This window comes from Engystomops pustulosus, chromosome 2 (genome assembly GCF_040894005.1).
Source record: "Engystomops pustulosus chromosome 2, aEngPut4.maternal, whole genome shotgun sequence".
NCBI lineage: Eukaryota > Metazoa > Chordata > Amphibia > Anura > Leptodactylidae > Engystomops > Engystomops pustulosus.
Window position 1 is genome coordinate 29,089,103 of NC_092412.1, and position 15,138 is coordinate 29,104,240.

The 15,138-nt window shown below is 45.2% G+C and overlaps 1 protein-coding gene across 1 annotated transcript in view; it reads right to left on the minus strand.

The window, feature by feature from the left end:
* Window positions 1-5,093: 5,093 nt before the first annotated feature.
* Window positions 5,094-15,138, minus strand: part of LOC140117409 (high-affinity choline transporter 1-like) — a 29,172-nt gene continuing 19,127 nt past the window's right edge. Inside the window, exons 5-8 of the mRNA XM_072134131.1 lie at window positions 13,080-13,223; window positions 11,757-11,910; window positions 9,014-9,231; window positions 5,094-6,667 (exon numbers count right to left, since the gene is read on the minus strand). Coding sequence (XP_071990232.1) covers window positions 6,149-6,667; window positions 9,014-9,231; window positions 11,757-11,910; window positions 13,080-13,223 — 1,035 coding nt within the window. The 3' untranslated portion in view covers window positions 5,094-6,148. The remainder of the gene's footprint in view (window positions 6,668-9,013; window positions 9,232-11,756; window positions 11,911-13,079; window positions 13,224-15,138) is intronic.

Here is a 15,138-nt window from a genome sequence, read left to right on the forward strand (position 1 = left end):
AGGCAATGCAGGAAAATCTGCCGCTTGCCGAGAGCTTCAGTGATCTCTCATACTGTAGTCTGCATCTGACCTGCTCTGTGCTCACAAGTGCTGCCTTAGACACAGAGCAAGTCAGTGCCCGCCCCTCAACTCTCTCCCCCTCCTCCCCTCCCTCCCCCTCCTCCCCTGCAGCCGGGAACTCCGTGAGAATGAGGGCAGAACATCCGAAGCTTACACAACGCCCGGTGAGTACATGGAAGCAGGAGCTGCTCTGTGTGTGTTACACAGGCAGCAGGCAGCTTTGGGACACTAAACAACTACAGGTCCTTATTGTTTAGTGTCCCAAACTGCCCTGTATGACAGCTTCCCATGGCCACATATCTACTGCCCCTGGCTGGATCCCTTGTTGCTGTGCCATGCTGCCAGTGATGCCAGGAAGCACTACACTGCCCTCACTGACAGCATGGCACAGGTGCCCAGAGCTCCAGACCAAGGGAGGTAGATATATATGGCCACAAACATGTAATATATGTGGTGATTTGATTGAAAATTCGCCTGCCTGGTTCCCTGTAACTTTGCTATGCAGTACTCCCACCCTTCACCCCACAACACACACTGCCCTACAAACCCCCCTCCGAATTGAATTCAACAATCCTTCATATTGCCCCTGATATTTGGTCACTGTATGGGGGTAGTGCTCTTCACTGGATGGGGGTAGTGCTCCTCACTGGATGGGGGTAGTGCTCCTCACTGGATGGGGGTAGTGCTCCTCACTGGATGGGGGTAGTGCTCCTCGCTGGATGGGGGTAGTGCTCCTCACTGGATGGGGGTAAGGTTCCTCACTGGATGGGGGTTGTGTTCCTCACTGGATGGGGGTAGTGTTCCTCACTGGATGGGAGTAGTGTTCCTCACTGGATGGGGGTAGTGTTCCTCACTGGATGGGGGTAGTGTTCCTCACTGGATGGTGGTAGTGTTCCTCACTGGATGGTGGTAGTGTTCCTCACTGGATGGGGGTAAGGTTCCTCACTGGATGGGGGTAGTGTTCCTCACTGGATGGGAGTAGTGTTCCTCACTGGATGGGGGTAGTGTTCCTCACTGGATGGGGGTAGTGTTCCTCACTGGATGGTGGTAGTGTTCCTCACTGGATGGGGGTAGTGTTCCTCACTGGATGGGGGTAGTGTTCCTCACTGGATGGGGGTAGTGTTCCTCACTGGATGGGGGTAGTGTTCCTCACTGGATGGTGGTAGTGTTCCTCACTGGATGGGGGTAGTGTTCCTCACTGGATGGGGGTAGTGTTCCTCACTGGATGGTGGTAGTGTTCCTCACTGGATGGGGGTAGTGTTCCTCACTGGATGGGGGTAGTGTTCCTCACTGGATGGGGGTAGTGTTCCTCACTGGATGGGGGTAGTGTTCCTCACTGGATGGTGGTAGTGTTCCTCACTGGATGGTGGTAGTGTTCCTCACTGGATGGTGGTAGTGTTCCTCACTGGATGGGGGTAGTGTTCCTCACTGGATGGGGGTAGTGTTCCTCACTGGATGGGGGTAGTGTTCCTCACTGGATGGGGGTAGTGCTCCTCACTGGATGGGGGTAGTGCTCCTCACTGGATGGGGGTAGTGTCCCTCACTGTATTTGCTCATGCTTAGTGATATTATTGGTTATATTGGTCTGTTTATTATAAGTATGGTGGTATTTATCTTGTTGTACTGGTAATGGTCATGATACTACTTTATTATATGTCCCTTATAGAGGGGGATTGTCGGTAATTTTAGGCTAAATAGCCGGGTTGGCACTCTGCAATGATAGCGTAGACTTTGGTTTGCAGTTTGGGCACTTGGTCTCTAAAAGGTTCGCCATCACTGGTCTAATAAGTAATAGGGTCCATTGACAACTTGATGGATATCTTTCACTTCTAGGAATTGTGGGAGGTCCTAGCAGTAAGTGTTATAGCACCACCACAGGATAAACAAAGTATTACATGAAGCTACTGAAACCAAAAGGACTGTAAAACACATATGATGGGTCCTATCTTTTAGGAACAATGGAAGAAAAATCCAGCCCTCACTTGGGTATGGGGTATCGGCAATGTACATCATGGCTGTGCCCTGTAAATGTACGCAATTGTGATGATGTCTGTCGTGTATGAACCAAGTGAAATATATGCTATGATAAAGTCTAAATTGTGTTTCAATAACACAGAATCAAATCCGAGTGGCAATTGAGGCCTTTTTGGGTCTTGAGTATGTAACAGTACAACAGTCACAGTACCCACAACCTCCCCCCCACCCCAAAAAATCACCATCCCAGCCCTCAATGGTGATCAGCGCTGATCACTGGACGCAGGCAGCATTGTTTCTGCACCTTTATGTGACCCATAGAGAGAAGGATGCCAAATCCACCGGTGCTTTGGAAAAGAAGAGAATCACAGAGGAGGCTGCAGGGAGTGCGGCAAGGTACATATACATTTTTTTTTTGCTGCGCTATATACTGAGGGGCCATGTGCAGTGCTGGGGCTATCTATCTATATACTGAGAGGGCATGTGCAGTGCTGGGGCTATCTATCTATATACTGAGAGGGCATGTGCAGTGCTGGGGCTATCTATCTATATACTGAGAGGGCATGTGCAGTGCTGGGGCTATCTATCTATATACTGAGAGGGCATGTGCAGTGCTGGGGCTATCTATCTATATACTGAGAGGGCATGTGCAGTGCTGGGGCTATCTATCTATATACTGAGAGGGCATGTGCAGTGCTGGGGCTATCTATCTATATACTGAGAGGGCATGTGCAGTGCTGGGGCTATCTATCTATATACTGAGAGGGCATGTGCAGTGCTGGGGCTATCTATCTATATACTGAGAGGGCATGTGCAGTGCTGGGGCTATCTATCTATATACTGAGAGGGCATGTGCAGTGCTGGGGCTATCTATCTATATACTGAGAGGGCATGTGCAGTGCTGGGGCTATCTATCTATATACTGAGAGGGCATGTGCAGTGCTGGGGCTATCTATCTATATACTGAGGGGGCATGTGCGGTGATGGGGCTATCTATCTATATACTGAGGGGGCATGTGCGGTGATGGGGCTATCTATCTATATACTGAGGGGGCATGTGCAGTGATGGGGCTATCTATCTATATACTGAGGGGGCATGTGCGGTGATGGGGCTATCTATCTATATACTGAGGGGGCATGTGCGGTGATGGGGCTATCTATCTATATACTGAGGGGGCATGTGCAGTGCTGGGGCTATCTATCTATATACTGAGGGGGCATGTGCAGTGATGGGGCTATCTATCTATATACTGAGGGGGCATGTGCGGTGATGGGGCTATCTATCTATATACTGAGGGGGCATGTGCGGTGATGGGGCTATCTATACGGTACGGGAAAGTCGAGTCTTTTCATCTCTGTATATAACGGGAAACTCGTGTTTGGGGGAGGGGGGGGGAATATCCAATTGGAGGTTCCAAAATTCCCAGTGGAGACCCTGAATAGGAGGATAGTTAATAATTGTTAGTGTTAACAACCCAAAAATGTTTCCCCTCTTACAGTACAATCACAGGCTATACATTTTTTTGTCCACATTTGTGGCATCACAGGTGCCTCAACCAGACCTGTGTTTGGATTGGTGAACATGTTAGAGGAAACCTTCCTCCATGATACTGTGAAAGTGCCATAGCAGTATCTTCCTTTGTCCTGGAATTAAAACATGTTACATAATTAACCCAAAACCTACATGTACCCGGATAGTGACTTTAAAAAATTTGGGTACTTAGCAATACAAGCAGATCAGAGGACTGACTTCTCCAATCTCTTCCCAGGCAGAAGAAGGGTTAATGCTAAGGAAAGGCCTGGGCTAGCTCAGAAGGCTGGTACCCTGGTCACAGGCTGGAGCCCAAAGTCTATAGCAGAGTATCCTCATCTCAGCTTCTTCTTCTGGTAGCTCAGGTAGACTGTCAGTCTTCTCTTCCAAGCTCTCTTCCCTAACTGCAAGACACTGAGGACTATTATCCTTATATACCTTCTACTAGGGGAGAAGTGGTTACATTTTAGCATAAACACAATAACAAAGCGTTTTCCCATAGACTTAGATTGAATCCCTATAATATTCTATGGCAGCAAGATTCTAAAGTGTAAACAACTTTCCAGACAGCACCTGTCATTCTAAAGGTCAGAATATCTGCTCATTTAGTAAACAAGTCTGTTTTGCAGAAGAAAAACAATCTATACTCTAACTAGAAAACAACTGGCTTTTCTTTTAATTAGAGATAGACAGTTACAAATACACAGAGATACACAGTTAGAAATTTCCCTCAGTGTTCATTTACGCTTTCTACTAGTCTATACAGATACAGTAATAATAAACAGAATGGGGCACATTTACTATAGACCTTTGGCAAATTTTCTGACTTTGCATGTTCTTTTATGTGCAAGCTGCTTGCACATGTATGGTATTAAAGAAGTGTCTGTGCCACATATGTTTTGCACACAACCCTTTTGTGACACAAATTTTGTCACTGAAATGGGCGTTCCGATGCAGTTGGACCGTGGGCCACATTTAACATAAAAAGTCTGACAGAATTGTGTTGCACGGCCCATGTTAAAGCTGCACCAAAAAAAAAAGTTGGTGTGGTCTGTCGGAGCAGTGCAGGGGGTGCCAGATTCATCCAGAAATCATGAATCTGGCGCCCCCTGCACACTACACCTGCAAACTGCAAAGTTTGCACTTTTTTTTAAGTAATTGGGGGTCATTTACTAAGGGCCCAAATCACGTTTTTTCCAACGGGTTACACGAATATTTCCGATTTGCGCCGATTTTCCCTGAACTGCCCTGGGATTTTGGCCCACGCGATCAGATTGTGTCGCATCGGCGCCAGGATGCACGCGGCAGAAATCAGGGGGCGTGGCGGTAAGAAAACTTGACGGATTCGGAAAACCCGCCGTATTTTTTAAAAAAAAAAGTGCCGCTTACCTGCACCCGGCCTGGCTTGGTGAACTCCAGTGCATTCAGTGCAGCAGCGACACCTGGTGGACATCGGGCGCACTACCTTAGTGAAGTGCCGAAAGACCCGAATCCTCCACAGAGAACGCGCCGCTGGATCGCGACAGGACTGGGTAAGTAAATCTGCCCCATTGTGCCTAAAAAATTGTATACAACAAAACACTATAGATTAATGCAAGTTAACCTGTAATGTAAAATAAAGTAAGCCGTGTCAAGTTCACATAGGGGAAATATTCAAATGTCCACAAATGTCCAGAGTTCAATGCTCCTCTGTTAAAGGGCACTACAACACCATACAATAAAAGCATCCACACCCTGAGGGAGGCCAATATCCTTCTCCCCCATAAGGATGACTTGGAGCAGCTGCTCCATTAACCTACATGTGATCAGTGTTAAATATTATGAACATTGTCCTCAGGGTCAGGAGGTCGAATCTAATTGTTCTGAAAAGTCATCATTATTGAACCAATGACCTGAACCTTGTGGATTCCAACCCCCAACATTTCCTGATAGCGTTTGCTCACTTCTATACCATCCAGTATACAGCAATATAATTTTCATATACAGTAGTTCTGGAGCTTAAAGTATACCATCCTTAAAAGATATGTCTCAGTACTATGCAAACATTTAAAGTAGGTGGGGAAATATTTTCCGAAGACAAATTCTTCCAAAAATAGAAGTGTTAATAATGTATATTTTTCAAAAAACAAAATACAAAGTGAATAAACAGAAGAGAAATCTGAATCGAGTCAATATTTGGTGTGAACAGCAGTTGCAACCATTCTTGTAGGTAGCTTTGCAAACAGTCCTAGATTATGTAGGAACAGGGCCGGCACCAGCACTGGGCGGACCTGGGCAAGCCAACCCAACCACTTGAACTATTTCAGTCCCAGACTAGAGCTTCAAAAGATATTCGACTTCCAAAATCCAGACTATTGCACATATAAAATTTGGGGATGGAGAGTGGGGGTTGAGCACACTATAGGGAAACAGAAACAATAAATAAAATATATTTTTTAACAAAATTTTATTTTACGTTCTGTTTTTTTATTAACCTTTAGTGTTGCATGCAACATACTGGCCCGAATCAAGAAACAAAAATTTCCAGTACCTCTTGATAATGAGATAAATAGCTGTTTTGCGTTTAGTACCTGAATCTTCTACCTAGATTGGTTCATTGTTGCTTGTGCTCTTGAGTTGAAAGGTCTCCAGTTCTTCCTTTGCCCGGTGACTTGAATCTTCTTCTTTAAACACATGGCAAATATCCCAACGTTTAGGTAGCAGAGATTTTTTAAACAAAAATTCTGAGATATAAGAAGCAAGAATCTGTGTACTTAAAGCTACAAGCATGGTGAAGGTCTTAAATGGGAAGAGTTGCACGTAGGCTCCATCGATAAGTGTGCACCAGGGATAGTGGATGATGGGTGGAATGTTAATGGAGTCCACACCTCCCAGTATTCTCAATATCAACCCCACCAGGAAGCCAGCTGCAGAGCCATAAGTGTTCGTTCTTGGGACAAACAGTACACAAAAAAGTTGAGGGAAAACCAAAGCATAGACCATCTCTCCGCACATGAACCACAGGTCATAGATGGAGTTGGACAGAAAAGCCATCCCAGCTGCTGTGCTTCCAAGTACGATGGTGGAAACCCTCATAGCCACCATCACTTCTTTCTCTGAGGCCTGCAGATAGGAAACATAAAATAGGGTACAATAGCAGAAGTTACTTTTCTTCCTAGAAATAACCAGAAGCCCTACCAGTATATGAAATACAGCGACCTTCCGTCTTTTGACAATGAACTTGTTAAGAAAAGGAGCAAGGTGATCATATTGACCATTGGTCTCTGAGAAAAGGGAACAAGGGAATCCTCTTGACAATGCGCATGTAAGGAAATTGGGGAACAGTGGGATCCTCTCGAACAATGGGCTGTAAAGGAATGGAGCAATGGGATCCTCTCGGACAATGGGCTGTAAAGCAATGGAGCAATGGGATCCTCTCGAACAATGGGCTGTAAAGGAATGGAGCAATGGGATCCTCTCGGACAATGGGCTGTAAAGCAATGGAGCAATGGGATCCTCTCGAACAATGGGCTGTAAAGGAATGGAGCAATGGGATCCTCTCGGACAATGCGCTGTAAAGGAATGGAGCAATGGGATCCTCTCGGACAATGCGCTGTAAAGGAATGGAGCAATGGGATCCTCTCGGACAATGGGCTGTAAAGGAATGGAGCAATGGGATCCTCTCCGACAATGGGCTGTAAAGGAATGGAGCAATGGGATCCACCTGGACAATGTGCTGTAAAGGAATGGAGCAATGAGATCCTCTCGGACAATGGGCTGTAAAGGAATGGAGCAATGGGATCCTCTTTCACAATGGGCTGTAAAGGAATGGAGCAATGGGATCCTCTCCGACAATGGGCTGTAAAGGAATGGAGCAATGGGATCCACCTGGACAATGGGCTGTAAAGGAATGGAGCAATGGGATCCTCTCGGACAATGGGCTGTAAAGGAATGGAGCAATGGGATCCTCTTTCACAATGGGCTGTAAAGGAATGGAGCAATGGGATCCACCTGGACAATGTGCTGTAAAGGAATGGAGCAATGGGATCCTCTTTGACAATGGGCTATAAAGGAATGGAGCAATGGGATCCTCTCGGACAATGGGCTGTAAAGGAATGGAGCAATGGGATCCTCTTTGACAATGGGCTATAAAGGAATGGAGCAATGGGATCCTCTCGGACAATGGGCTGTAAAGGAATGGAGCAATGGGATCCTCTCCGACAATGGGCTGTAAAGAAATGGAGCAATGGGATCCTCTTTGACAATGGGCTATAAAGGAATGGAGCAATGGGATCCTCTTTGACAATGGGCTATAAAGGAATGGAGCAATTGAATCCTCTCCGACAATGGGCTGTAAAGGAATGGAGCAATGGGATCCTCTCAAACAATGGGCTGTAAGAGAATGGAGCAATGGGATCCTCTCCGACAATGCGCTGTAAAGGAATGGAGCAATGGGATCCTCTCGGACAATGCGCTGTAAAGGAATGGAGCAATGAGATCCACCTGGACAATGTGCTGTAAAGGAATGGAGCAATGAGATCCTCTCAGACAATGGGCTGTAAAGGAATGGAGCAATGGGATCCTCTTGACCATACAATTTTAAAGAAAGGGAGCAAGGGGATTTGATTGACTGAACCTGTATGGAGATTTGGGGGCATGGGGATCAGAAGTGGATTATAATACAGGCGATTTGGCTGGTATCTTGGGGTCTAAGCCTTCTAGAGGGCTCATGGCCAAACAAGTCACCCACCAAATTTTATACTCAGAAGGTCTTTCACCCATGACATCCTCATAGATTTGTTCCTGCTCTAAATACACATGAGAAATTTCAGTACCTTGGAAGGTCCCCCAAAATTCCTGAAACCACAGATTGAAAGCAGCAGAAGGGAGACATCCTCCATTCCCCAAGAAGCTGATTCTAGTACCAGATGTAGTAATATAGGGGTTATAACATTCATACAGCTCGGGGTGCCGAAGGGGATGCTCATGAACATGGACCAGTAGGGAAATTGGGGGGCAGGGAGATTCTTTTGTACATGGAGCAGTAAGAAAATTAGGGGACAAAGGGACTCTATGGACCATTAACCTCTAAATAAAGAAAACATGGGACCTGTAAAGGAAGGGATCAAGAAGTTCCTCTTGACCATGGGGCCCATAAATTTACTTACTGTCCCATAGGTAAGGACACAACCAGGTAGTTTGATGCCCCAACTTATGTCTGTATACTGAGTATGCCAAATACAATTTAAAAATCTGTGACAAATCCTCTGTGTTCAGCATTACCCTCGTAATACATCACTACGGCTTTCCTCACATCATGACTCCAATAATATCGACCCCTGTGGTTGTTTTAGACACTAATCCCTTATGGAGATGAAAGTGACTGTTATGGAACAACCCCTTCAAGAAATTGTGTATTGGGGTTTAAAAGCAATATAGAGAAAAAAAACTACAAAAAAATAAAATTACCATTTTACGGATAATCCTTTTATAGATATTATATCCAAACATAGAGCTGGATGACAAGAGAGCAGAGTCTGCTGAGGACATGACAGCGGCCGCCACCGCTCCCAGACCAGCGACAGACACATACAGAGGACATAGGTGTTGCAGGACGATTGGTAGGATCATACTAGCTTCTCCTCTATCCGATGGTGAAGGCAATCCATAGCTTGTCTGGTTCCAGTCTACAGATATGAGGAAAGAGTTATTCGCTTAAGACATAAAATATCTGACCTCAGTCTGAGATCCAAGCTGCGCCACTGGAGTCACATCCCCTACAGGGCTGTTTTAACCATATAACAAAGGATGTCGCTTGACTACAGGGTCCCTCTGATGGTCTCAAATTCATCTATATCTGCATCCTCAGGACTGAGTAAAGGGACAATAAGAGTCTGTATGCGTTTTATGTATGTGACTCTCATCTTCAAGCCTATATATATAGCCACTGCAAAGTACTATTTCTCCTATCCTGTATATATGGGCACAGCACAGTACTACTACTCCTATCTGTATATATTGGCATTCGCTCAGTACTACTATCTTGTATATATGGACATAAAACAGTACTACGACTACTATCCTGTATATATGGCCACTGCAAAGTACTATTTCTCCTATCCTGTATATATGGGCAAAGCACAGTACTACTATCCTGTGTATATAGGCAACGCACAGTACTACTACTCCTATTCTGTATAAGGGCACAGCACAGTACTACTACTCCTATCCTGCATATATAGGCACCGCACAGCACTATTACTCCTATCCTGTATATATGGGCACTGTACTAGTACTCCTATCTGTATATATTGGCACTGCACTGCACAGTATTACTACTACTACTACTATTCTGTATATATGGGCACAGCACAGTACTACTACTTCTATCCTGTATATATGTGGACTGCACAGTACTACAACTTTTATCCTGTATATGTATATTGGCATCACTCAGTACTACTATCCTGTATATATGGGAACAGCACAGTACTACTACTACTATCCTGCATATATGGCCACTGCAAAGTACTATTTCTCCTATCCAGTAAATATGGCCACCGCACAGTATTACTACTCCTATCCTGTATATCTGGGCACAGTACTACTACTCCTATGTGTTTATATTGGCACCGCACAGTACATACTATCCTGTATATATGGCCACTGCAAAGTACTATTTCTCCTATCCTGTAAATATGGGCACCGCACAGTACTACTATTCCTATCCTGTATATATGGGCACAGCACAGTACTACTACTCCTATGTGTTTATATTGGCACCGCACAGTACTGCAATCCTGTATATATGGGAAACGCACAGTACTACTACTCCTATCCTGTATATATGGACACAGCACAGTACTACAACTTCTATCCTGTATATATGAGCACAGCACAGTAATACTACTCCTATCCTGTATAAATAGACACAGCACAGTACTACTACTCCTACCCTGTATATATGGGCACAGCACAGTACTACTACTCCTATCCTGTATATATGAGCACAGCACAGTACTACTACTCCTATCCTGTATATATAGACACAGCACATTACTACAACTTCTATCCTGTATATATAGACACAGCACAGTACTACTACTCCTATCCTGTATATATGGGCACAGCACTGTACTACTACTCCTATCTGTATATATTGGCACCGCACAGTACTACTTCTACTATCTTGCATATATGGGCACAGCACTGTACTACTACTCCTATCTGTATATATTGGCACCGCACAGTACTACAATCCTGTATATATGGGCACTGCACAGTACTACTACAGCACTACTATCCTGTATATATGAACAGAGCACAGTACTACTACTTTAATCCTGTATATATGGGCACAGCACAGTACTACTACTCCTATCCTGTATATATGGGCACAGCACAGTACTACTACTCCAATCCTGTATATATGGGCACAGCACAGTGCTACTACTCCTATCCTGTATATATTGGCACCACACAGTACTACTATCCTGTATATATTGGCACCACGCAGTACTACTACTACTATTCTGTATATATGGGCACAGCACTGTACTACTACTCCTATCCTTTATACATGGGCACAGCACTGTACTACTACTCCTATCTGTATATATTGGCACTACACAGTACTACTATCCTGTATATATGGGCACTACACAGTACTACTACAGTACTACTATACTGTATATATGAACACAGCACAGTACTACTACTCCAATCCTGTACATATGAGCATAGCACAGTACTACTACTCCTATCCTGTATATATGGGCACAGCACAGTACTACTACTTCTATCCTGTATATATGGGTACATCACAGTACTACTACTCCTATCCTGTATATATGGGTACAACACAGTACTACTACTACTATCCTGTATATATGGATACAGCACAGTACTACTACTCCTATCACGTATACATGGACACAGCACAGTACTACTACTCCTATCCTGTATATATGAGCACCGCACAGTACTACTACTCCTATCCTGTATATATGGGCACTGCACAGTACTACTACTACTATACTGCATATATGGATACAGCACAGTACTACTACTCATATGCTATATATATGGGCACAGCACAGTACTACTTCTCCTATCCTGTATACATGGGCACAGCACAGTACTACTACTCCTATCCTGTATATATGGGCAATTTCAGAACAAGTATATATGTAGAATAATTTAAACATTTTACCTGTAGAAGCCGCTACAGCTCCAACTAATACAGATGGGATTGCCAGGACCACGCAACCCACTGCACCCAGAGCAGATGTTACTTTGGCTTGTGTTGTAGAAGAAGCAGATAAAACTCTCTGGAAATATATCTGCCATGCAATACTGCCAAGACTCTAAAGAAAAAGTACACAAGAACATATTCAAAACAGCTATTAAACTAGTTTTCCTAAATCTGTCAACAGAACACACATAATGGTGCCACATGATGTCCAAAGCCAAAGGATAAATATAGAATGGGACAAAATAAAAAAAACATGGGGTGCATATTACCGTACCATGTATAATCCTAATAACCACTGCATAAAATGTACATATAATACTGTGTAACATCCCCCATCGGGGTCTAGCCTTTTCTTTGGGGCCTGGTAGGCAGCTGGGGCCCAGAATACTGGAGTGGCTGGCGGTTGCAGTCCAGGGCACGCTGATGTCACGGTGCTTGGTATGGGGACCAGAGGGCTGTCCTACAGCCTGGCAGGTCTCCGGTGGGTGGTGTGTGCAAGAAAATGTAGAGGGAGAGGCTGATGCACTGGTTCTCCCTGGGGCAACCCCTTAGTGGTCATAGTATATGTCCCTGGGTAATGGATGGGGGAGCCCGTGGTGTTACAGCCGTATCCCGGGAACAGAGGCAACTTTGTGCAAAATAACTCATAGATCTTTATTGGAACTCCAGGCAACGAGCCAAACGATCTGGTTACAGATCCCGGATTGTTGGAGATTCCGGATTACTGCAGTGGTCATGGAGAGTGATCCTCAGGAGTAGTTCACCAGCCTGGTTGTAGGTGCAGGCTGGGAGGTAGCTGTGTCCAAGTATGGAAATTGCAACTTTGTCCTGGGTGTTCTGTGTGTGGCACTGGATGTGTGTCACGCTATGTCTCTGGTCACTGACAGTTTGCAAGCTCTATCGTGAGAGCTGAGGCCTAGGAGCTCCTCATGTGGTGAGAGGTGGGCCCAAAAAGATGTGTTCCTGTCTCAGGAGCTGTAACCTTTGAGGACTTGCCCCTTCCTGTCCAGGGGTTTTATCATCCCCTGGTCAGGTGGTGCTCACTCTCCAATTACACTTATTCGCAACACTCCTCTGCCTGCACATTGGCAGGGGTGTTGCAACTGCTACATAATGTCCCCATAGTCATGTAATGGGAAAACTTAATGGTATCACATTGAGTCCACAAAACAAAGTGATAAAAAGTAGATATTTAGTAATCAAAACTTCCTCCACAACACATCTATACTTCACAATGTTCACTAAAGAGCTATTTTATGAATGTATAGAAGTAAAGCTTACCAGATATAACACATCATCTATCCATACTCCAATATATTGTTTATCAATTTTTCCAAGCCATGGATCCTGAAACACTGTCTGAATAGCGGTGTCAGCAATGCTCCTAGTAGCAGAGTTCATGAGTGCAAATGGTATACAGATCCACTGTAAATGAGAACATAAATGGTCTGTAACAGATGCTCATGTTCAGTGAGAGCAGTGGACAAGATAACAGGTTGAATAATAACGTACTTCAATACAAGAATATAAGCATATAATACCGCTCCCTGTGTACAAGAATATAACTACTATAATACTGCTCCCTGTGTACAAGAATATAACTACTATAATACCGCTCCCTGTGTACAAGAATATAACTTCTATAATACTGCCCCCTATGTACAAGAATATAACTACTATAATACTGCCCCCTATGTACAAGAATAGAACTACTATAATACTGCCCCCTATGTACAAGAATATAACTACTATAAAACTGCCTCCTATGTACAAGAATATAACTACTATAATACTGCCCCCTATGTACAAGAATATAACTACTATAATAATGCATCCTATGTACAAGAATATAACTACTATAATACTGCCCCATATGTACAAGAATATAACTACTATAATACTGCCCCCTATGTACAGGAATATAACTACTATAATTCTGCCCCTATGTACAAGAATATAACTACTATAATTCTGCCCCTATGTACAGGAATATAACTACTATAATACTGCCCCCTATGTACAAGAATATAACTACTATAATACTGCCCCCTTGCTGTGAGGACGTGTGAGCTGAGCTCCTGAGTCTCTGCATGTCTGGAGCGAGCCCAGGGCGGGGCCACCCTGGGTGGGGAGATTCCCCAGGCAAGGCCCAGGCTTCCAGGCCTACACCGGGAGCGAACTCCCAAAAGCTTTCTACTAGGGATGGAAATCCCAATGTTACTAACAGTGAAGTTTGTGGAAAGAATGTTGATTTATTAAAGAAGAAGCAAGACAAGGAAGTGAGTACAACAGTGAAAGCAGTGAGTTCCATGTCTATCCAGCATGGAGGAGCTCAGGTGATGCAGAGTGTGAGATCAGCAGCAGGTGCACAGCCCCCCACTCCTGCACCCAGGCAGAGGAGAACATCATTGGAAAGACAAACCCTGCAAGAAAATCTGCAGCAGAGAGATGTGGTGACCAGCATGTCCTGTCCAGGCCGCACCAGATCTGCTGTAAAGCCACAGACCAGGCCTGCACAGTGTGCAGCAGCCACAGCCACTGCCAGTACAAGCAGCAAGCCTGGGGAGCCAAGGCCAGAGACAGGAGGAGGACAACAGCGACCAGCACGGCAGGTGAAGGAGACCACACGTGCACCTGAGCTGCAGATGGCGGAGGAGATCCCGGCACTGGTAAGGAGGATGGGGGAGCTAAGTCACCACAAGCAGATGATGCAGATAGACTGTATGTATAGCCTGAAGACCGCGCATCCTGAGAGCAGCGCCCTGTACAATAGCAAGCTGCAGGCGCTAAGTAAGGAACTTGCTGTGGTGGTTAGGGACATGGACTGTGTTCTGGAGAGGATGGGACCCCTGGCTGAGTCCTATAAGAACAGGGAGCGCTTTGCACAGCAGAAGCAGAGCTATAACCCTGGACCCCGGGCCCCTGCAGCACAAGCAGAACCCGTCCCCCCAGATGCACCCCAAAAAATGTCAGTGCAAGTACTGAAACCTGCAAGCTTCTCTTTCCAGAAGGGACAGACACAAGAGCAGCCGCAGATCCCCGCAGCAGATAGAAATGCTGTAGTACCACAGGTCCCAGCAGAGACTATGCAGCAGCAGGAGAGCGGACTTCCATCTATGCGTCATGGTGATGCGGTGACCCAGGAGAACTTTACTGTTGTGGCAGAGACTGGGGACATTGCTAGACATCTTGATGTGTCTGAGGGGTCGTGGGATGGAGGGGACCTTCAGTCTATCTGGGATGTGCAGCCACCTGAGGATAATATACAGGTGGATGGGAGGCAGGGGGTACAGGATAATGTGTTTGATTTTCCCCCACTAACATCGAGCCCCCCAGAAGA